The sequence below is a fragment of the Schistocerca cancellata genome, chromosome 2 (genome assembly GCF_023864275.1).
Source record: "Schistocerca cancellata isolate TAMUIC-IGC-003103 chromosome 2, iqSchCanc2.1, whole genome shotgun sequence".
Taxonomy (NCBI): domain Eukaryota; kingdom Metazoa; phylum Arthropoda; class Insecta; order Orthoptera; family Acrididae; genus Schistocerca; species Schistocerca cancellata.
Window position 1 is genome coordinate 410,240,108 of NC_064627.1, and position 25,653 is coordinate 410,265,760.

At 40.4% G+C, this 25,653-nt stretch overlaps 1 protein-coding gene across 1 annotated transcript in view; it reads right to left on the minus strand.

Moving 5' to 3' along the window:
• LOC126146011 (adenylate cyclase type 3) overlaps positions 1 to 25,653 on the minus strand; it is a 923,811-nt gene that overhangs the window by 48,727 nt on the left and 849,431 nt on the right. Inside the window, exons 15-17 of the mRNA XM_049915594.1 lie at positions 23,603 to 23,828; positions 14,431 to 14,513; positions 2,645 to 2,743 (exon numbers count right to left, since the gene is read on the minus strand). Coding sequence (XP_049771551.1) covers positions 2,645 to 2,743; positions 14,431 to 14,513; positions 23,603 to 23,828 — 408 coding nt within the window. The remainder of the gene's footprint in view (positions 1 to 2,644; positions 2,744 to 14,430; positions 14,514 to 23,602; positions 23,829 to 25,653) is intronic.

Sequence of the window (25,653 nt, forward strand, 5' to 3'; positions counted from 1 at the left end):
TCAGCACTCTTCACCAGTTATGGTCTTTTAGTTCCTTTCATTATTTTTATTTACAGCTTCATGCAAGTGTGTCCATATGATAGATGGGGAGCAGGGCACAGTCCTTTCCCATGCCCCGGTCCTACCTGCCCTGTGCTGTCTGAAAAATATTGTCTTACCAGTAGACTTAATTGTTGTACTCTTCACCAGTTATGGTCTTTTAGTTCCTTTCATTATTTTTATTTACAGCTTCATGCAAGTGTGTCCATATGATAGATGGGGAGCAGGGCACAGTCCTTTCCCATGCCTCGGTCCTACCTGCCCTGTGCTGTCTGAAAAATATTGTCTTACCAGTAGACTTAATTGTCAGCACTCTTCACCAGTTATGGTCTTTTAGTTCCTTTCATTATTTTTATTTACAGCTTCATGGAAGTGTGCCCATATGATAGTTCGTGGAAGGGGGGGGGGGGGGGTAGACCTGGGGTTATGTATTTCTAATATTTTAGAAGATGAATGCTGACTTGTAAACAGCCACAAAAATAGTTCCATTTCCGACCCTGTTAAAAACCTGGGTGATGACTATCAGCTACAAATATTAAAATACTGCCATCTTCTGATTTATAACATTTTTCTATACGAAAAAAGGAAATTTCCTTGAGATATCATAAAAATTGCTGATTATGCATTATTTTGCTAAAAGCAACTGATTTTGTGTTATTTTTTTATGTTATCATTTTTGTGAGATTTTCCTGCCAGTAGTGATATTTTAACTGAACAAAACAAAAAACCACATCTCAGTAGTTGCATGCACAGTACAGTGTTAATAAAGTACTGATACAGCAATTAGAGATACCATGGATGCACATGAAGAATTTGACTGGTGTTATTTTTGAAGTATGAGTGCAATTAAAATAAGTTATTATAGTTGCATTGTTCAAATCTCTTCAAGTCAGTCACATTTACAATTTTCACATTGTTGTATTAAATGTATTATGAACAGCACACACTTTCTTTCTAGACCACGTCACCCTACTTGCAGCCACACTCCTGCTACATGCATTCTTCTCGGCTGCAGGCAGTATTTTATATTTCATGAAGGAAATTTATCTAATTTATTACCAGAACATGCATCATGAAACTAGATGTAAAAATAAGTAATAATTGGCTTCATGTAGCAATAACAACAATCACAAATTATAATATGATTATAGTTATGTATTGGCAAGGAGCAGAAAGTTATGTTTTGAAACTGGATTTCAGTTATACTACATAAATGACAAAGTTCTGGGAAAATATTGTATTCCCAGACATTTTAGAATAAATTACTACTATCATGTGTATTTTATAACATCAAATTATATTCATTTCAAGAACCAGGAAGTTACTCTGTGGAATTTGTAAAATCATTTGGGAAAGTGAACACCACATGGCTATTAAAATTAGTGCATAGAATCTATGAGACTGAACGTATTCTATTACCTTGGAAGCCAAATAAACCAAATAGCACAAGCAAAGAAAGTATTATTTACCAAAGAAAGTCTCCTAGTATTAAAAATGGGACTTAGTTTGAGAAAGAAGTTTCTGAGAATGTACATCTGGAGCACTCCATTACAGTGTCAACTGTGAACTTAGAGAAAATATGAAAAGAAGAGAATCAAAACATTTGATACATGTTCTTCCAGTTTGGGTCTGAAACACTGGTTTCAAGAGATTTCCATTTTTTGAGAAAATCTTGGACATTACATGACAAAACGGAAAATGCGTAAGGTCACTGCAGTAGTTTTCACTGACGAAATGTTGTACCCAAGGAGAATACACCATAAAAACAAATCTGAAAAGTCTATCATACCTTGTCCTCAAAATAGAGGAAACGAAAATCATTTGAATAAACAGCCATCTTTTGGTAATATCTGTAGATTTGACTATGAATACTTGGTGAAACATAATTAAATTAAAAAAAAAGGCATATTTTTTTGCCACTTGTTTTAATAAACATTCATTTTTCTGTAAGGTCACTGCAGTAATTTTCACTGACGAAATGTTGTACCCAAGGAGAATACACCATAAAAACAAACCAGAAAAGTCTATCATACCTTGTCCTCAAAATAAAGGAAACGAAAACCATTTGAATAAACATCCATCTTTTGGTAATATCTGTAGATTTGACTATGAATACTTGGTGAAACATAATTAAATGAAAAAAAGGCATAATTTTTTGCCACTTGTTTTAATAAACATTCATTTTTGTGGCCTAGGTTGTGGGTTATGCTGCAAAGTGTGCTAATAATGCAAAATGTAAATTGCAAAAATAAATAATTAGTGAGACATGTTGAAAAAATTGTTTTTTTCATCTACCATTTGCATTATGTTAAAGTAATACGTGAATAGGTCTTAAGATGATTAGCTGCTTACTAAACTAAACTGCATTACTGATAGCTGTTATGGAAGTCATAAAATAAATTCACTTTCACATTTTAGTGCTGCCAGTTATTCACTCCTACTGCTAATTACTTATATGGTTAACTTGCTTTGTGTGATGGTTTAATGCATTTCTATATCATGCCATTAAAGAGGTGCAAATTGTCTGTCAGTGTTTCAAAATATAATAATTTCTTTCTTCCAAAACAAAATAAAATGAACCAAGCTGTGTGACTTTCTAAAATACCTTTACTGTGCGTGATGGGTTGAGACCACTTGCTGCCATGTATGTGGAACCAATTGTTTTGATCTTGATAATATCTTGGTAGTGTGGCTGCTCCAGCAACTGAAATGAATACACGAAGTGTGAGTATGTGCAGAAATTTTAACAAAAAATAAACATAATTGTAAATAAATGTAATGTTGTACCAACAATTGCTTTAGAGATTCTTCCTTGTTGTCCTCTTGCAGATTCAATGAAAAAAATAAAAAATAAATAAAAATAAATAAAAATATTTGTACAGTGCCTGTGTTGGTAAGAAATATTATGCAATGTTCCTTTGGACATGCATGCATGTCTGAAGGAACAGGCACTGTGGTGACTACAGATGTATTTAAATACGGGAATATGAACACCCTATAGCTGGATAAAGGAATGATAAAAGTGAAAATCTGTTTCTTACTAGAACTTGAGTCCTGATTTTCTGCTTTACGTGAGCAGTCACTTTAATCACTTTAGTTGTCTCAGTACAACTGAAGGCCAGACTGAAACTTTCATAAGTCATTGTCTATGTGTCTACAAACTTCGCTCATCCACATCATACCTGAAGGAACATTACATCTTACTTCTTAACCAACACAGGCCAATACCAGGCCAGTGACTTTCAGTTAAAATGTCTCCCCTTTACGAGAATTACATGATGTGTACAAGTACAGCCTGTAGACTCATGGACAATAACATATGAAAGTTTGAGTCTGGCTGTGAGTGGTGCCTGAATAGCTAAAGTGTTAAGGTAACCACTTGTGTTAGGTGGGAAGTCTGTGTTTGAGTCCCAATCTGTCACAAATTTCCATTGTCATCATTACATTATGCAGATGCAGGTTGTTTAATATTTGCCATTGTCAATGGATTTCATGTTAACATTTGTTTTCATCTTGTCATTATTAAACATAATTAAAAATTTGAAAATCACTGTACAGTTTCAAAATTTTTATGATCAAACTGACATAAAAATTTAACAAATCTCCTGAGAGAAACTGAACATCTGTGAGCTTTACTTCCACTCTCTACTAAAGTTAAAGAGCAAAATGACTACAGGAAAACTGTGACAAAATCAAAAACGAAATTTGTGTTGCAGGGACTGTTCAGTGTATAGAAGAGTAAAAAAAATATCTGGCGAAATTTAAAACAAGAAGGGCAGTCCTTGGTAAAAGAAGTCTACTAGTGTCAAACATAGGTCTTAATTTTAGGAAAAAATTTCTGTGTATGTACATCTGCAGCAAGACTTTGTGAGGAAGTGAGTCATGGACTGTAGGAAAATTAGTAAAAAGGGGAACTGAAGTATTTGACATATGGATTACTGAAATATGCTGAAAACTAAGCAAACAGACAAGGAAAAGTGAGAAGATTCTCCACAGACATTAAGCTATTGACTAATGTGATGCAGTAGGAAGGCTCAAGACACAATTTCCAACTTGTATAATAGAATGACTACTCTTTATTAACCAAAAAATATTAACAGTAAACATAGTCATAAATGAAATAAATTGTGACATGCATCAATTCACAGAGTAGCAAGCAATTATAGTTTGAACAGATGTACAGTTTAAAGACTTTTTTAATATTATGAAACAAGCTACTTACTTAAAAGCATTTTTGGTGGAAAAATTATGTAAACATTTCTTATATTTATTTGGTCTTCTGGAGCAAATGTGTTTAAAGGGTTTCAATCCAGAAACATTACAAAGCCTATTAACTTCTAGTACATTAATGATAATGCAAGGTGCGTGCAAAAAGTAATGAGGCAGACAACACTATAAGGAATTTGGCAGTGCTGTAGTGTTCTACTTGTGCAGACTAGTGTGTTCATCCCTTCCAGAAGCTCAGTCAGAGTTTCAGCTCTGTACAGCCATCATGTGATTTTTGAGACTGCCATTATGAAGTTGTGCTTTTGTTGTGTTATAAAAATGTAACAGCAGCACTTAGAGCAAAGTTATGCCATCAAGTTTTTTGTGGGACTTAGGGACTCCATGACTGTAACCTTTGAAAAGTTGAAACAGGCCTGTGGGGAACATTCTTTATCAAGAGCACAAGTTTGTTATTGGCACAAATCATTTTTTTGCAAGGCTGAGAACATGTCAAAAACGATCCTTGCTCTGGGACATCTTCAATTTCAAAAAACAATGTAAACTTTGAATGTGTGTGTGCTCTTGTGAGATCACACCAACATTTAACAATAAGATTGATGAGTGACCTGTAAATCAAATTTTGTCTGTAGTTTTGCACATGTGAAAAATCTGTTCCAAAATGGTGTCAAAAAATCTCGCAACTGAGCAGAATGACAATCAAAAACAATTGAGTGTTGATCTTCTTGAGAGGATTGCCAGTGACCACAAGTGGTTCAATTATGTGATCACAGCTGCTTAATACTGAATTTTTGAGTATGATCCTGAGACAAAACAGCAACACTAAGATATCTCCTCAGCTGAAAAAAGCTCAAATGAGCAAATCAAAGATCAAAACAAAGCTGATTTTCTTTTTTGATGGTAGAGGTGTCATGTGTATAGAATTTGTTCATCTACGACAAACTGACAACTAAATGGTTTACAAAAATATCTTTTAACAGCTCAGGAAAAGGGTAAATTGAGAGAGACTTCACTCAGCAGACAAGTGGATGCTGCATCATGAAGATGCCCATGTCACATGGTCACTTCAGTCATGGAATTTCTGACCTCAAAAGGCATTCCTGTTGTTACCCCCCTCCCCATCCACCCTCCCCCCTCCCTGTTCACCTGATCTAAAGTCCTTATGACTTTTTTCTTTTCCTGAAACGGAAAAATGCCTTAAAAGGACTCTGGAGAACATTCAAAAAAATGTGACTAACATGTTAGAGGCCCTACCGGTTGAAGCTTTCCAGTTCTGCCACCATGGCCGGAAACAAGGGCTCCACTGGTGTATAGCTGTTGAAGGGAACTACTTTGAAGGTTGTTGTTTGACAAAAATAAAAAAAGAAAACTTCAGTAGATGAAAAATCAGTCTCATTATTTTTCTCACACGCCTCATTCCTAAGTAGCCAGCAATAACGTCATTAACAAAAGGACAATAGTAAAGAAGAAAAGTATAGTTGTAAGTTATGTTTACAAATTCATACTATGCTATGTATGCTCAGCACATGATGAATAATACTAATGTTAAAATGTGCATGTCATGAGAATATTGTAAAGGCTGAGGATGTAACTTCTACCATAGTGGAGGAAATGGCTGTGCTAAGATTAGTAAGTAATGCTAGGTCATGGGTTGTGAGAGATGGTGACTGGAAATGAGTGGCTACCAGCTATTAAGATACAGCTGGTAGAATTAGGCTTTTATTCATGTTAGGTACAGAGGAGTGGTTGCCAACACTGGCAGCAACATGTGCTGATGAATACCAGTCCAGTCTAGGCTGTTGACTCGCCTGAAACCAGGGAATACAGGACAGGAAGGACATGTACTCTGTAACCCCAGCATGCTTGATGATGAAGGTGTGTGCCTTCCCTCTGCAATGATCAGCAACAAGGTGGTCCACAAGGACTGGAGAGCAACAACAAGGTGGCCACATAGCTAATGATCTGGACCCAAACACACTTCCCACCTGGGAGGTGGACACCAACTGGAGGTAGTCATCCAGTAGGTGACATGGCAGTGTGAAGATGCCAGGTAGTATGCATGTGATCTTCTGTTCAGGTAGATGTCTGCAGCTCCTGGAGCCTAAGTCCAGGTTAGGTGACTGGCTGCATGCACCACAAATGGACTTTGACTCTGAGTTACAGACTGATGCTGATGGCATCGCTTGGCATCACTTACATACCAACACACTGTCTGGGAACACCTGAACAAACTAAGAATAAGAAACTATGTCTCCCACAGCAGCACTCCCGCCTCACAAGTGTGCCACCATTAAATTTTTGGCACTTAGCCAATCAGTGCGGAGGTAATGGTGTGCCAATTTCATCAACACTTAATTTATTTACCATGAGGCTGGACAAGCCATGCCTTGCATTCCTGGCACCATAACAAAAGTGCAAGACAGCTGTGGGATAGGCCAGGAGGTTTCAACATCATTGATCCACAGAAGTGTTGTTTCGCACATGACTGGAAGCTGTGCATTGACATAACAAACATGTCATTATCCAATATAAATATTCGTTGATTTAGCAAAGATATGCACAGTCTGGCAGCACCCATCCTAATGAAAGGTCCGTGCCAGCCATCCCCATCTTATGGATCAGCCAGCAGCTGACAACAGACAGACCTGTCTCTTCCATCAGATCACTCTTGGCTGCTAAGTCCACCATTTGTAGACTTGGCGCCTTGCAACATGAGCTGCTCCCAGGTTTCTACATCAGTAGCCAAACCTCTGCCTTGGAGGGCAATGGTTTGTGTCCCAAGTGGTATAGTCCTCTGCAATCCACCACATGTGCGAGCATTCTTGCACATATCATTGTTGCCTGTAAGGGTGAGCTCTCCTAACTGACACCTCCATGAGAATTGTGGCAGACAGATGTGCCACTGGCATCTGCTGCATGCTGCGTCATTGTGCAGACTGGGCCATACATCACTGAGTAAGCAAAACAAGTGTCAAAAAAGCTGAGTGTGGACATCATGGCCAGACACATAGCCAGCAGCTGGCTTTTGCAGCGGACAGCAGGGTCACCATACCACACACCCAAGGGGGCAATCACTGGGGCAGCAGTGGACAAAGAATATTGTAGCACAAGTTGAGATGAAAGTGTTTCACATTCCAGCTGTTTTTTTCTAGTAGGAGTTGTAGGATAATGGTGAAGCAAATAGCATCATACTCCTGGGACCTGAACACAGGGCATTGGATGCCTTTGAAGGGGCTTACCACCCATAATGCCCAGAAGGATGAGCACAGGTGCCTCAAAGGACTTATACTCTGCAGTCAGGTTGATTACAGAATTTGAGAAACTTATGCAGCAATATGAACACATGATGGACAAGGGTTTTTTCAGCCAGTGTAAAGTGCTATATCAAATCACTGAAGTTAAGTGCCATTGGGCTTGGCTAGCACTTGGATGGGTCACTGTCTGGGTTTGTTGAGTGCTATTGGCAAATTTGGGTGGGGGGTGGGGCAGTGGGGGGTTGCACTCAGCTCTTGTGAGGCCAGTTGAGAAGCTACTTGATTGAGAACGGTCATGAAAACTGACAATGGCCAGGAGAGTGGTGTGTGACCACGTGCTCCTGCATGTCCGCATCTGGTGATAACTCAGGGCTGAGGCTGGTCAATACTGTTGGGTCCGCAAGACCATTTCTGTTTCTTTTTAAGTGCTATAGATGTGGACTGACAGTGCATGTCCAGGGGCACCCTCAGCTTGTTAGGTATGGCATGGTTGGACACAGTCATGATTTCAGGGGCACTAAGACTAAGGAAGGGGGAAAGGGACAAGTGTTAAACAGAAGAGGGAACCCAAAATCCACGAAACTGCATTCATGATAATTTTAATGCTACAGGTATCAGGCGAATTGTGAGAGGCATGAAGCACAAGTTTTTGTTAGACTCAGGGTAGTCCAGATGCAATTGAACCCATCACACTATAATTTGTGTGGAGTTGGGGACAGTACGGTTAAGTCTTTTGGTTCAGCAATAGTGAATTGGGGTAGCACATTTAAGCAATTTAGAGAAGTCTTCCCTTGTGCAAACGAGGGTTACTGTATGATCCTATGGTTAGACTTTCTGATAACACAGCATCCAAAATTTGACCTTAGGTAATTTGAACTTCGAGGGTTCATCTATCTTAAGGTCAGCTGAACAGTGAACAGCAACACTAAGGTTTAATTTGCATAATATTGCACTGCAAGGCACTGGGAAGTAACTGTGGGTGAGTGTGGAACCAGAGTGGCCTGTTGATATGTTGTGTGTGGTAGAACACTAGCAGAAAATGATGTTCTGGAGAAATCACATTGTTCTCTGAGAAGAAGCATTGTATGCATACAAGAGAAAGGTGACAAGAAAGTGGTATCTGTAAAGCCACTGCAAAAATTGCAATATTTAAGAAGGTAGACCATCTAGAAGGAATGGAAAGAGTGGAAACAGAAAAGTTGTTCTTAGAGTTTTAGGATTTGTTTTTTCTTTGAGGCCCATTTCCAGCAACACATGTGACACAGCACTGAATTCCTACAGGGAATGAAGCACCAGTACATCATAAACCGTATCCTAGCAGATGGAATAGCGGAGGAAGCACTAGACCATGGAGGGCCGAAGACATCACGAGATGGACCTAAGAACTATTGGTTCTTCTGTGACTACATACTTCTTAACAGCAAGGTAGTATCAGATGTGTAACCAATACCTTATATCACTGAGACTTTCAAAAAGCTTGGGACAATGCAAGTATTCTCCCACCATAGATATAAGGAGTGGATTCCATCAGCTGGAGGTACTGCATGAGAACCAATGGAAGAAAGCATTCTTGGTCCCTTGTGATCATTATCAATATTGAACAACATCATTTGGACTAATGAATGCACCAGCAATTTTTCAGCAGTAGTTGGTCTGGGTTTTAAGAGGTCTGAAAAATCAGCAATGTATGATATACCTAGATGATATAATTGTTTCCATAACAGATATTACAGAATGTATAGGACAGTTAAGAGAGGTTTTAAAAGGTTAGAGTGCTGAGTACTTAGAAGTGTCTGTGTTGGAGAAAGTTTCAAAATTGGGCATGTAATTAATACTGAAGGGGCTAAGATAGCCCTAAGATTGATGCAGGATGTTAAAGATTTCCCAGTTCCTAGGAAAAACAAGGAATTACAATCATTTTTGGATTTAGTGAATTATCATAGAAAACTTATTAAAGGGTTGGCAGGGGTGGCAAGACAGCTTATGTATGCAGTTGTGAAGAAATATGTAAAGTTTGAGTGGGAAAGGGAATGCCAAGATGCAATTGAGGAATTGAGTCTACTCATAGTTTTTCTGGAGTACAAGAAAGAATGTGTTGGGGTGTGTTTTGAGTCAGGTGGTTGATGGTAAAGAACATCCTGTAGCCTACACTTCTTGACAGTTGAATAGACCTGAGAGGAACTACTCCATTACAGGAAAGGATATCCACAGTGTGATATATGGTCCTGCATATTTTCAGTGCTATTTATAAGGGAAGAAATTTATGGTGCTAATCAACCATGCAGCTCTTACATTGTTATTAGATGTAAAGAACCCTTCTCGTATGGTCACTGCTGCTAGGACTGAGCAAGGTTGACTATGACGTTGTACACAAATGTGGTAAGAAACATGGGAACACATTTGGCTTAAGCAGAAAGGTAGCAGTAATAGACAGGGGCCATGATCTAGCACAGTAGCAAGTGGTGCAATGTGCTGACACCAACTGCAAGCTACATGCAGCACAGCTGCATTTGATTGTATATGCTGGCCTGTTATGTAAAACAACAATGTTGGGGCTGTATGTGGTAGTGCCAGCTATGCTGAAGGAGGAAGTTCTGGAGCAGGCACACAATTACATGCTGCCTGAGCATGGACCACAGAGGGTGAAGAAAAATGAATAACAGATTGCCAGAACACAAACTGTGAAAGATGAGAAGGAGAGATGTTGACCGGTACATAAGAAATTGTATAGAATGTGCATAATGAGCAGATATGGGCCTTAAGCTAGTACCATTGCAAAGGATGCCAGAGGTGATTAAACATTTTCAAATGCCTGAAATGGATATCTTATGACCAATTAACTGGACTCCTGCAGAAAACTGTATTTATATTAAAAATTAGTGATTATTTTTCATGATACCTGGAAATGATCGCCATTCCTAGCCTGAGAGCAGCAACAGTGGTGCAAGCATTGGTCAACAGCTGGTTGCTCAAAAGTGGTTCACCAGAAATCAAAGTGATGGACCGAGTGACAAACTTTATGTCTGATAAAATAAAACAGCCAAGTAATTTGCTATGGGTTTGGAAATGAAGAACTAGTACACCACACCTGTAAACTAATGACAGGATAGAGCATGTGCATCATCTGTCAGACACTGAGTCACTATGTTAACTCACACCATAATGACTGTGGCGCATATTTATCATTTGTTGAGGCAACATTTAATTCAAAGGTACATTTTAGTACTGGGCTATATCTGCATGAGTTGGTTTATGGAGGGAGGATGCCTTTGCCATTTGACAAGATCAGCTTCAAAACTGCCAAGGACAGAGAGTCTGTTAAGCAGTTTGCCAAGACATTGAGATAGGTATGAAGGTTTTTTCGGGAGGCAAACACTGAAGCCCTAGTATGCAAAGGGCAGGTAGGTAATAGCATGGGACAAGATAATGGATAATCTTATCAAACCCTTACATCCCAAAGGGCAAGACCAACAAATTTGTTACCAGGTACCAGGGATCTTATCAGGAAATTGAGACAACATCACCAGTTAACATCAAACCTCAGTTACTGACTCACACAACAATAGTTCATTTTGGACACCTGTGAACATTTTGAGGTGCTCTGTATGCACTGCCAAAGGTATCACCATCCATTATGGGAAAGTGAGAGGTAATACGAAGAAAGATGAATGCAAGAACCTTGTGTGACGTGCACATGGAACTCCATATGAATTGAGGTCCAGGAAGTAGGAGAGGGCATTTAGTGTTGTGTACATTTAAGGGGTTAAGATGAATCATAATGGCAATTGGGGTAAGTATCAGGAAGCTGATGTGTGGCTGGTTAGCAAAATTTGGTTGTGACAGTATAGCTGTTTCACTTTCAGTTATGTAATAAGTCTTTCTTTCTGTGTTTGCTGGGCAGCAGACCTTTCCAAAGGGAGGAGGAGAATGACTGCAACTTCCTGTTCCCAGTCTGCTGCATGCCAGGGATAGAGACGAGGAGAACCCTAGTCATGGTAGTGCTTCACCTCGTCACCAGGAGTGGAATGATGACAGTGAAAATACAACCAATGGAGAGCAGAGTGTTTTCATTAGACAAGAGGATGTGGTCCTCGTTGTTAATGGAGGCTGAAACTAACTTTAAATTGATGGGACATGTCACCAGAATCAGAACTTATTGTGCATCCACACACAAAGAATCTGCTGTTGCACTACCACATAGCAATAGAGTAATAGTCAAGGCTAAGATGGACCTGACACACCTTTGTGTTTTGATTCAATTTCCAGTTACCAGTAGTTACACAGTTTAAGTGTTTCACCATTCCTGTGAAGGTAGAAGACCTTTTTTCGTACAGGTTAAAACAGGAGAAGTATTTCTGATCTCAGAAGATGGGGCTAGGCCTGAAATTATCTTGGAAGAAACTCAGCACTGTCAGAGGAGAAGGGTTACAATCTACCCAGCCAGAATAATTCGTATTGGCATGGGCACATCCAAAATTCAGTTGTACATAGGTAAGACAGATGGCCAGGATGGTATGACATCATAGAGCCATGACCCTACCTCCACCATTCCAGAAATAGTACTGTAATTTTGGGAGATAACTGCTACAAGCAGGGAAGGCTTGCATGGGTTATGAGATTGGAACTGCATGGCTATGGATTATTAATTAATGGAACAGATTGCTGGCATTTCACCTCTCAACTGCTTGTATAGGAGAGATCAAATTAAACATTACTCAGTCACAGTTGTACTGGTCAGATAGACTACTAGTGGTGCTCACAGTGCACTATTTGACTTATCTGAATGAAACATTAGATCTTAACCTAATCCTTACCTTGAGTCAGCTAACGGACTTGCAAGGGGAACAGATTTTGACAGGGGGGATGCTTTAACATGTGCTGCTAGTTTGGTAGGAGCAATGACATAGGGTTGTGACTGTAAGTGTCACAATAACGGGTGCAGAGGTAGTTTTGACTCTGTTTTGTGCAACTTTTGGCTACCTTAGGCAGAGAGGTACTCATTAGTGTGACCCCCAGTGTATCAATTACCACTAGACTTGTTGACCAGTTGTACATAAAGTAGAGGAGTAGAATACAGGAATTTTCAGACAAGTGTAAGGGTAGTGCTAAGGGATGTGTATTCTAGAATTAAGAATGTGTGAAACTCAGAGGGCATGGGGCCTTGAATAAATTATGGGTATGAGAATTTTGGGTGCTCAAATGGAGAAGAGTCATGATGGCAAAATGAGTGAGAAATGATGTTATATGTTGTTATAAGACTAGTTAACAATAATAGGGGAGGTTCAGCTTAATGATGTATGAAATGAGGAATGGGGATGGATGTGCAACACCCAGTGAGCTAGAACTGTAGGGTGAATGTACGATCTTTGAAACTTGTGATTCAAGTCACATAATTTTAATAAGGAAACTTGAATAATATGAGTATATGTTGTTTTTACATATGTGGAGTCTTTTGTTACAAATCTGCCATGTGCAGAGACCCAGGGACTGAGTCTGTCCTAAGGAGGAAGGTGTGTATTGCCACTGTTAACTTTTGGCCACAACCATGGGAACAGCAGCTCTACTACGGCTGTGTTGCAAATGAGGGGCAGTCAACAGATAACAAGTTCATCAAGAGGCCTGTTTACCTACCGTGAGGTGGGCTGACCTCTGCTTCACAATCCTGGTAATGTAGAAGTTCAGTACAACTGCAGAACAGGACAGAAGGTTTCTACATTATTGAGCCACAGGGGTGTTAATTCATATGTGGTTGGAAGTCATGCATTAACATAACAAACATGTCATTAAGGAGCACAGGATTTGAACAGAGATAGCTGCAGTCTGGTAGTAGCCACCACTATTTGGGTGCCATGCCAATGACCATCAGGTTATGGGTCAACAAGCAATGACAGATGAGCCACTCTGAGGCTCTCTACAGCAGCAGCCAAACATATGCCTTGGAGGGCAGCAGTTTGTGCCCTGGTTGATGTAGACCTCCACACTACACCACCTGGATGACTGTTCCTGCATCCACCATCATTGCTCACAGGGGCAAGCTCTTTCTTCAGACCTAATATCTCCATGAGAATTCTGGTAGATGGACATGCCATTGACAGTTCCTACAAGCCATTACACCATGCAAACTGGGGAACACATTGTTAAGTGGGCAAAAAAAGTGTCAGAAACGCTGGACATGAACGTCACAGCCAGACACACTGCCGGCAGCCAGGAAATGTAATGCTCAACATGGCGTTTGCTGCATGCCAATGGGGGACTAATTGCAGCATTACTGCACTATGGCTGTTGTAGCAGAAGTTGAATAACAGTGTTTTACCTTCCAGCTGCGTTTTCCTAGCCACCATCAGCTAGCACCACCCTTCCCATCCCATGTGTCACCTCAACCACTACACCATAGCAGTCTCTCACTCCTGGCCCCTACAGAAGAGACAGCAGGTCATACCATCCAGATGTCACTTTGGGTGGTGATGGCATAATTCGCTCCGCTCTTCTGAGCTAGAGCTGCAGGATTCCCCAACTTCACTCAGTTGATGCTAACTATCTTTTTACGCTTTATGAACTTTGTGAATGAGTGTTCTTGCACTCTGAGTGCATCTTCTTACTTTATAGTTTATGGTCACCAAAATGGTGGAACCTCCCTCTGTATAGCATCATTTTACTGCACTGGCACAGGTGGTTCAGTGCCCCAGATTAGGGAGCAAGTACATTATTTTGCAGTGTAACACTACACACAATTTATATAAATACTTATGTTATCCCTTCCTCTGTCTCTGTCTCTCTCTCTTGTGTGTGTTTGTGTGTGTGTGTGTGTGTGTGTGTGTGTGTGTGTGTGTGTGTGTGTGTGTGTGTGTGTGTGTGTTTAGATACTGTTATACTGTTGTATAAAATTTTTAAGTTTTCCATGAGACCTACTTACTGCATCAAAATCCGAAATAACTTCATTCAGGAATCTTAGGCATTCCAGTCCTTGGTTGTTGACAGTTTCCTCTGAGTAAAAATCTGTAACAATAAGAGTGTTATTCTTATTCAGTTAATCAATTCTGTAACAGTCATTAAGTTCAAATTACTAATTCTGGTTATTAAGAAATTTTCATGTCTGAATAAATGATTTCATATAAAATGTTGCATTATGCAAAGAAAAAAAGGGGAAATTCATAAAAATAAGCTTTTTTGATCAGAATAGTAAAAAAATGGTTATGTACAACTGGGCCAACCAGAAGTTCTGTTAAGATTTATGAAAAGTGACTTAAGTAAGTAAAGTACAGCAAGCCAATCACCAATCCAAAGACTGTTTTGAATGTCACAGTGTTTTGCTAGGCATGGTCCTAAAGAAGGTGGTTTGCTGTTGCTTTCCTCTTACCTTTGAACTGACTTACCGGTCTGTTATAGGGGGACCTACAGTTCAATGTGGACTCTGATCCACTGTGAAACTCAGTGTTTTTCACATCAACAAACTTTGTCAGAGTTGAAAGAACTGGTAAGAGACAGAATAAAATCCTAGGATTGACTGGTGATTGAACCCTAAATCTTTGGATTTGTAATCTGGCATTTTATCACTGAGTTGTTGATACCTCTTTTTCCAGTCCAAATATTTATTTGTGAATTTTATTGAGATAATATATTTATTTGTGAATTTTATTGAGATAATATTTATCTCTGAGGAGAGATGTACAGTCCTGTCACTGTCTCAAATTAATAACGTAATTTGACATTAGCCTTTTCATCTTAAATGTAGGGATTTACATATTTTAGACAGTATATAATTCTTGTGTGTGTAAGAGAATATTACGTATTGTAAAAGATCACATCTAGTAGCAGAAAGGAAAATAGCCTCCAGCTGCAAATGTGACAACTGCAATTTTAGTAACAATAGTTCCTGCAAAAACAGTTAGCACATGTTTCTCTGCAAAGTAAATTTATTAACAGATGATAAGTAGGTGAATCCTTCTATCTGTTGATCAAAGCTTTTATGAGACCGAGATTCTTTGGTACAATTTGTGAACAATGTTGTGTCTACAAGAGCTTGGACTACAGCCCTTAGTACCATCACAGTTTAGACAGTCATTTATCATCTTCTGTACAGAATTGTACAATGTGCTGTGGTATTAATAACAGAAAAACAGTCATTAGAAACTAAATCTGTAGCTTGCTGTTGACTTTTGTACCAGAATATAGAACCTACCTCTAAATCTTAGACAAAGAGATAAAATCTGTTTTTCCATCTTGTACTGTGGTTGTGTAAATCACAAGTCAACTGATTCTGATTTGTATTGCTAACAACAAACACCACTAGGAAGGAAATATACTTGGTTTTGCTGAACAAATATTTACCTTGTCTTCATTTTCATGCAGTGATAGGAGATATCTCACAGTGAGAAAATACTTACCTTAGCTTCTTGATTAAGTGTTAACTCCATTTTAGCTTGCTATCCACTAAACAATTACAATAGAGTATGGCTATTAATGACTACTTCTGGCACCAGTAGGTAATTTCTGTTTATATGAAATCCATAATATGAATCACACTGAGCTGAGCTTTTAGTAGTTTTCTGTCTGGCAGCTATTGGCTTGTTCAGCTATGAAGTGGGCAATATCTGATATGATTTTGGGCTATTGGTGAGCATGCTTGTGCCATCAGTCTAGTGTCACAGTTCAAACAGTCCTTTAAATTAACTGGAAATTCATGTAAGTAAACTAAGAACAGAAGTTCGTTCATCACTGATTCATTTATTCATTCATCATGTTACTTAGATCCCATCAAGAATAACATTTACGGATGTGGAAAAGTTAAGGTATACATTAACAACACGATCATCATCATTTAAGACTGATTATGCCTTTCAGTGTTCAGTCAGGAGCATAGTCCCCCTTATAAAATTTCTCCATGATCCCCTATTCAGTGCTAACATTGGTGCCTCTTCTGATGTTAAGCCTGTTACTGCAAAATCATTCTTAACCAAATCCAGGTACCTTCTCCTTGGTCTGGCCTGACTCCTCCTACCCTCTACTGCTGAACCCATGAGTCTCTTGGGTAACCTTGCTTCTCCCATGCATGTAACATGACCCCACCATCTAAGCCTGTTCTCCCTGACTGCTACATCTATAGAGTTCATTCCCAGTTTTTCTTTGATTTCCTCATTGTTGACACCCTCCTGCTATTGTTCCCATCTACTAGTACCTGCAATCATCCTAGCTACTTTCATATCTGTAACCTCAACCTTATTGATAAGGTAACCTGAATCCACCCAGCTTTCGCTCCCATACAACAAAGTTGGTCGAAAGATTGAACGGTGAACAGATAACTTAGTCTTGGTACTGACTTCCTTCTTGCAGAAGAGAGTAGATCATAGCTGAGCACTCACTGCATTAGCTTTGCTACACCTCGCTTCCAGTTCTTTCACTATGTTGCCATCTTGTGAGAATATGCATCCTATGCACTTGAAACCGTCCACCTGTTCTAACTTTGTTCCTCCTATTTGGCACTCAATCCGTTTATATCTCTTTCCCACTGACATTACTTTCGTTTTGGAGATGCTAATCTTCATACCATAGTCCTTACATTTCTGATCTAGCTCTGAAATATTACTTTGCAAACTTTCAATCGAATCTGCCATCACAACTAAGTCATCTGCATATGCAAGACTGCTTATTTTGTGTTCACATATCTTAATCCCACCCAGCCAGTCTATTGTTTTCAACATATGATCCATAAATAATATGAACAATAACAGTGGAGACAGGTTGCAGCCTTGTCTTACCCCTGAAACTACTCTGAACCATGAACTCAATTTACCGTCAACTCTAACTGCTGCCTGACTATCCATGTAAAGACCTTTAATTGCTTGCAAAAGTTTGCCTCCTATTCCATAATCTCATAGAACAGAAAATAACTTCCTCCTAGGAACCCGGTCATATGCCTTTTCTAGATCTATAAAGCATAGATACAATTCCCTGTTCCACTCGTAACACTTCTCCATTATTTGCCGAAAGCTAAAGATCTGGTCCTGACAACATCTAAGAGGCCTAAACCCACACTGATTTTCATCCAGTTGGTCCTCAACTAATACTCGCACTTTCCTTTCAACAATACCTGAGAAGATTTTACTCACAATGCCGATTAAAGAGTTGTTACAATCTTTTCTGTTTCCATGTTTAAAGATTGGTCCAGTCTGATGGAACCTGTCCTGACTCCGAGGCCATTTAAATTATCCTGAGTAGCCATTTAAGACCTGACATTCCACTGTATTTGATGAGTTCCGACTTAATTTTACCCGCCCCAGCTGCATTATTGCACTGCAATCTATTGACCATTTTCTCCACTTCTTTGAATGTGATCCTATTTCCATCATCATTCCTATCCCATTGTACATCGAAATCTGAAACATTACTGATCATATTTTCACCTACATTGAGCAACTCCTCAAAATACTCCCTCCATCTGCCCAAGGAATCCACAGGATTCACCAGCAGTTTTCCTGACCTGTCCAAAATACTTGTCATTTCCTTCTTAGCTCCCTTTCGAAGACTGCTAATTACACTCCAGAATGGTTTTCCAGCAGCTTGACCCAAAGTCTCCAACCTGTTTCCAAAGTCTTCCCAAGATTTCTTCTTGGATGCTGCAATTATCTGTTTGGCTTTGTTTCTTTCTTCAACATAACTTTCTCTGTCTACCTGAGTTCTAGTATGTAGCCATTTTTGATACGCCTTCCTTTTCCTTTTACAGGCTGCCTTGACTGTGTCATTCCACCAAGCTGTTTGCTTCATCCTACCTTTACACACTACTGTTCCAAGCCACTTCTAGTACTGTGTCCCTGTACCTTGTCCATTCCTTTTCCAATGACTGTAATTGACTACATTCAACTGTATGGTACCTTTCTGAGATTACTGTTATGTACTTGTGACTGATTTCCTTATTCTGAAGTTTCTCCACTCTTAACCTCTTACATATGGACCTGAACTCCTGCACTTTTGGCCTCACAATACCAATTTCACTGCAGATTAAATAATGAATCCCCTGAATACACGTGTGTCCCTCACAGCCTTCCTGAATTCCTGATCTGTTATTATATAGTCAATGACAGATCTGGTTCCCCTGCCTTCCCAAGTATACCAGTGAATGTTCTTATGTTTAAAAAAGGAGTTTGTGATTACTAATCCCACACTGGCACAGAAATCCAAGAGTTGTTTCCTGTTCCTGTTGGCCTCCATATCCTCTCCAAATTTACCCATAACCATTTCATACCATTCCGTTCGATTTCCAATCCTGGCATTAAAATCACCCACGAGCAGAACACTGTCCTTGTCCTTTACTCTAACAACTACATCACTGAGTGCATCATAAAAACTATCCATCTTATCTTGATCTGTCTCTTCACAATGCGAATATACTGACACAATCCTAATTTTCTTGCTAGACACTGTCAAATCTATCCACATCAGTCGTTTGTTTACATACCTTATTGCAACTACGCTGCGTTCCATTTCTTTCCTGATGTAAAGCCCTACACCCCATTGTGCTGTTCCTGCTTTGACTCCTGACAGGTATACCTTGTATTCTCCCACTTCCTCTTCTTTCTCACCCCTTACCTGAATGTCACTAACAGCTAAAACGTCCAGCCCCATCTTACTTGCAGCCTCTGCCAGCTCTACCATCTTCCCAGAGTAACCCCCATTGATATTAATAACTATCCATCTCATTACCATTTGTTTGCCAAGTCGCATCTTAGGAGTTCCTGGTTTGTCAGTTAGAGGTGGGACTCCGTCACCTCCAAAGGTCCAAGGCATTTTGCTCTGATTGTTGCCAGCATCATATTTAAAGTACCAGGGAAGCAGGTTGCTAGCCTTACTTGCCCTGAGTCCCATTGAGTTTTACCCCTAACGGTTGAGGGACTAACCGGTGGATTTGGTAGTTTTTGCCATATGAGCACAAAGTTGACCACGACTCAGAATATGTCTGAGATGCCCAGCCTTATTCCAAACTGGTATCCCGACTGTTGGGACCACTTACTTGGCCACTCATATGTTGCCCGTGGTTCATGAACTAGGACATGACAACAGGAACCCACACCATGAACCACATACATTAACAAAAGACAAATGAATCAGAGAATCTTAATCAGTATACTGTGTTAACAGTAAACTGTCATTATACTGCTTAATGCTATTCACCACTATGCCATCTAAATTTAATTGACTAAAATTGTAAGAAAGCTGTTATACTGGGAAAGAAACTGCAGTATCCAACTTTATGGAAGACTGGGATATGAAAATGACTGCTCTGCTACCTAGACACTTGGCTGGTAAGAGAACAGATTTCCCAAATAGGCCTATCAGAGCTTCATGAATTGAAATGGTCATCACCACAGTTCACTGTGACATTAAAACAAAAACAAATAAAATATATGGTATGCTGAGCATCTGGCAGAATGTAGCTTGTCTGATACAGTGTGGGGGAGGCAAAAGTAATTTAGATGTCCCAGTTTGTAATACAGCCTGGTTAAACTCACTTGGGAATAGCATAAGGACTTTTATCTATCAGGGCATTGTTGTTCACAGGTTGCTGCAATTAGAGACAACAATTACATTTTCACTGCCCCACAGGAATAGCATGTAGATTGCAAGTGATGTTCTTTGCAGTGATCTTTGCTTCTTCTTGTTCCAGGAGTCTTCAGCTGATCAGCTACAATGAATTACACTGAATCCATGCTAACTGAGGTCTTCATTTGTTGTTATAGGGAGACATAAATATTCGAGCTGTATAATAGGCAGAAAAATTACCCTTCCCTTCCAGGCTGAGTTATACATAAAAGACTTATGAGCACCTATATAAATATATTCTAATGCTTTATTTCTTTATACTATATTTGAAAGAATACTCTTTATGATATCACTACTAATATTAGTATGCATTGTAAATTGGCACTTGGAATTTTGGGAGCACGGGAGTAGAATCTCTTATGGTCACTTCCCTTTACCTCCTCTCACTCAGTAAATGAGTGTTATGGAAGGTATTCAGTACACTGGATAATGCACGAGTGAAGTACAGTGAGAACAAATCATAATCGTACAACTGAACACCCACTGATATTTTTGAAATAAATTAGAAACTACAATCACTGTGGCTTCCCATTTACAGTTATTAATATCATAGAAAGCATCCTACTTCAGACAAGCTTCTTACCACAAGGTGTTTATGAACTGAAGGAAGTAAATTCTCTTTGCAACTCTTTCTCTAGTGCCTCAGTTTCAAATACAGAACTAATTCAGGCCATAAAATGTTGACATAGTGAGTAGGCGAGCAGGCAGCCAAATGACAGAGAAGATATTTACTTGACATGATAGAGACTAAGTCTGAGGACAAAATCTGGATTTTCTCTAAGACATACAACTTCATGAGATTGTGGTCAAGTTGGGAAATGTGAGGGTAGCTTAATTTTATGCCCACACGGTGACCATGATTAACAATTCTTATTTAACTGCCACAATCTGCTGACTGCAGTTTTCTCACATAATTACACATCACAAGATTATTGTTTAGTTCAAACAGTAGTTTTGCTTAAATTAATTGCTACAGAATGTATATTTTGCCTGCAGTTCTCCCACTGGATACTCAAAAGCAGCTGCTGATACAGAATATAACTTTCCCAATACATCTAAAGGGGGTGTAGTTTTCTCTGAGAAACACATAAGCAAAAGCAATTTTGAAATGACTTGCTATACCTGTCCCCCTTAGCAGAACAGCCATGACAGTCAGCATGGCAACACTCTACTGCCACATGACAAATGCTAAATAACAGGTAGCTTGAATCAGAGTTTAGCAATTTCCACACCTGTTTTTTCACCTTTTGTGTTGGCACTCAACCTCATTATCAATAAGTTTAATGATTAATATTGTGGTGTCACACATCTACACAAGTGTATTTTCCATTCAGACTTCCCACATTCACGCTGCAAGATTATAAGGTGCAGTCCTTTGAGTTAATGTCAGCACAACATCAGCTTACCTTCCATGACAACTAGAACACTGTTCACATTGGTGAGTGGGACTGATGACCGTAGCAGTCTGGTCCCTTTCATCCCCCAAACCAACCAACCAACCACATTGGTGAATAATATATTTCCATGAATTGTTATGTAGGCTAATGCACAATATACTTAGGTGCATCATAACACTTGTTGACTCTGAGGAGAGTTAAAGTGTGCAGAACTGGAGGGACTTGCGCTGGGAAAGGATAAAATTAGGGGCAGGAAGATTGATTTTGTGGGATTATAGTTTTAGAATGGAAAGTAGGAATGAATGTAGTATTGGAAGATGGCTGACACAAACACATGTGATTGGAAGTTGGAATGACTATGATAGTGCAAGAGCACCCAAATCCCAGGGTAAAGGTGGACCAACACCCCCACACCCTCCAAAACTTATAGGGAAAGGAAAAAAAAAAATGTGTAGTGCAGTCAGGGGTTTTCTTTCAAGAAAATGATTTAAAACTCAGTATTATGCAGGTTTTTAACTGGGTTGGAACTGTTTTATGGCTACTTACATGTCACCATTCATCTTCCAAAATATTAAAAATACTCCATACCCACAGGTACAGTCCCCCCCACCCCTACTAACCATCGTATGGGTACCTTTGGGACGGAGAACAAAATGGTAGTTGTGAAGAGGAGAGCAAAGGGAAGTATGGGGAAGAAGGGGGGGGGGCTCTGATTTGGGGTAGGGATTGGGAGTACTTGATTGGATATGTTAGAAGAGATAACTGTCAGAATAACTTTGTTTTCTGTGAGTGGTAGTTAGCTAAAGTTGAAGTGGCAGAAAACATAGAGGACTAAGATGTGTGGTTCATTAGATGTGTCTGTGCAGCCAGGCAACATATTTGGACTGGAAATTAAGGAGAAGTGGTGGTCCTGGAGTCGAAATTGTGGAATTTGGAGAGTATGTGGAGCTGCTTAATATTGGTGAGGAATGATAGGATTTTGACACTTTGGTAGAGGATTCATGTAGGCAAGGACTGAATGGATGTGGAAAGCAAGACAAAGTGTTTGTCTTCATGAATTGGGAGGAACAATAATTGCACTCTATCAGAAGTATGGTACGGTAGTTTTGTCACACAAAACTTACATAAATGATGTAGTATTGTAGGATTATTTGTTGTGTTGTAGCATGGTAGTGGAAGAAACATAAGTAAATATGTAAGACAGAAACTGGGAGCCAACTGTCTGTTTGATTTGCACATCATTAGAAGTGCACATCAATCAGTATCAGTTCATAGTGCATTTCATATCCTTGTAGGATATAAATTGAATTTTGTGAGTAATAAAAATTAGTTGCTTCTAGTAAGACACTAATCGCATATGCAAAGAAAGTGATTGTTATGAGTGAGATAATGACTGATAGGCATGTAACACACAGAACATACAAGTAATGCGGGTACAACCATAACTGATGAAAGCCTTTATGTCAACAGAGACAATTTCAAGTTTGCTGTAAATACTGTTTACTTTTAAATAACAGACAGAAGGATAACTACCTATAACAAAAAAGTTCCATAGGTTACATGACCCTTTATACATCCTCACTCAGTTTCTAAGCTATTCACTGCTTCTAGTAAGACACTGATCGCACATGCAAAGAAAGTGATCGTTATGACTGAGATAATGCCTGATAGGTATGTAACAAACATAACGTACAGTTAATGCAGGCACTACCATAACTGATGAAAGCTACTAGGTAGCCTACTGGTAGCTTTGCAACTCTAGGAGGGACTAATAGAATTTGAGAAGAGTCAATAAGTGGATGAAGATGACGTGGAAGAGGATACATTGGATCAAGGGCTTGGGGGTGTGTAGGATTTTATCCTAATATGCATATTTCTGTTGGATTTTTAGAAGGCGGGGTTTCGGTTTTAGTTGATGATCGAGGGGACCCCAAGGTATTTTAATGTGACAGATATCCTCTTTAGTACTGAAATTTTCAAATATTGAAGCGAAACGGAACACTTGCATTACCGGAGCTTCGCTTTCAAATGAGGACTCAGTGAGTCGCGAGGATAATTATCAGTGCTGGAGTTTGTGAGGGCCGGACGGCGCACCTGAGAAGTTGGGCATGGAAGCGAAGAGCACGCCGACCTCGGCGTAGCTCTGGCTGTACAGCTCCTCGTGCTGGCGCTTGCGGCTGCCCATGAAGTGCGCGGCGACGTGCGGCGGCAGGATGTTGTACACCAGCGCCTCGTTGCGGCGCCGCATGTCGGCCGCGCGCTCTCGCTGCTCCTCCACCTCGGCGCGCCACACGAACAGCACGCGCATCGCCTTCTCCGTCTGCAAAGGCCACCGATACACACACGATATCGCAGGCAGCAGGTACAGGTCACACAACAGGGCACGTCAAAGGCACAATCACCCAGCGGGAGAGCAAAATTGAGATACTCAGTAGCATATTTCATGCCTTTTAATTTTGCTTTTGTGGTATTGAATGTAGGACATGATTTGAAATGGTTCCAGGGCCCACTCTGGCTACTTTCGCGCCCTAAAGTCGTCGGCACACGGAACGAGATAGCTGACGTTGATGTGGCGCTCTACGAGTTTTGTGACGTCATCGCCTGCTACTTAAAGTTGAGGAGCCGTTTCGTCATGTGAGACACAAAAGTTCTACGATATTTCGGCAAATTGCCACGTGAAGTAGAGCAGTAGAAAGGAAGACCGCTCACTGCGTCATGAACAGAAAGCCATACTGTATCTGTCGTATTCACTAGAAGCCCATATTCGTTGGTTTTCATGTTATACGTTATATCTTACGAATATACACATATCTAAAAAAGTTTTGTATCACTCCGGTTCCCAGAAGTCCTCAAGATAGATGTTGACTGTGGATACTGTATCACAGACATAGTCCCTTTCTTCAGAGATGTCACTAAAGCCGCCCAAAGATGTAAACAACCATGCATGAGCAACGCCTATTAGACGGAGGGGTTCCGACAGCCAATCAGTTCCAGTCATTCCACCAGGAAGGAGGTACACGGCTCGTGATGTCTGTAGTTCAACCATGCCTAGAAGGTCAATACCACCATTCGATCGCGTCCGCATTGTTACTTTCTTCCCGGAAGGGCTCCCGACAAGGGAAGTGTCCAGGCGTCTCGAAGTGAACCAAAGCGGTGTTTTTCGGACATGGAGGATATACACAGACACAGGAACTGTCGATGACATGCCTCGCTCAGGCCGCCCAAGGGCTACTGCTGCAGTGGATGATCGCTACCTACGGATTATGGCTCCGAGGAACTCTGACAGCAACGCCACCATGTTGAATAATGCTTTTCGTGCAGCCACAGGACGACGAGTTACGACTCAAATTGTGCGCAGTAAGCTGCAATATGCGCAACTTCACTCCCGACTTCCGTGGCGACGTTCATCTTTGCAACCACGACACCATGCAGCGCGATACAGGTGGGCCCAACAACATGCCCTCTGGACCACTCGGGACTGGCATCACGTTCTCTTCACCAATGAGTGTCGCATATGCCTTGAACCAGACAATCGCCGGAGACGTGTCTGGAGGCACACTGTCCAGCGAATGCAACAAGGTGGAGGTTCCCTGCTGTTTTCGGGTGGCATTATGTGGGGCCGACATACGCCTCTGGTGATCATGGAAGGCGCCATAACGACTGTACAATACGTGACTGCCATCCTCCGACCGATAGTGCCACCATATCGGCAGCATATTGGTGAGGCATTCGTCTTCATAGACGACAATTCGCGCCCCCATCGTGGGCATCTTGTGAATGACTTATTTCAGGATAATGGCATCGCTCGACTAGAGGGGCCAGTATGTTCTCAAGGCATGAACCCTATCGAACATGCCTGGGATAGATTGAAAAGGGCTGTTTATCGACGACGTGACCCACCAACCACTCTGAGGGATCTACGCCGAATCGCCGTGGAGGAGTGGGACAATCTGGACCAACAGTGCCTTGATGAACTTGTGGATAGTATGCCACGACGATTACAGGCATGCATAAATGCAAGGAGTTGTGGTACTGCTTATTAGGAGTACCGGTGAGTACAGCAATCTGGACCACCATCTCTGAAGGTCTTGCTGTATGATGGTACAACATGCAATGTGTGGTTTTCATGAGCAATAAAAAGGGCG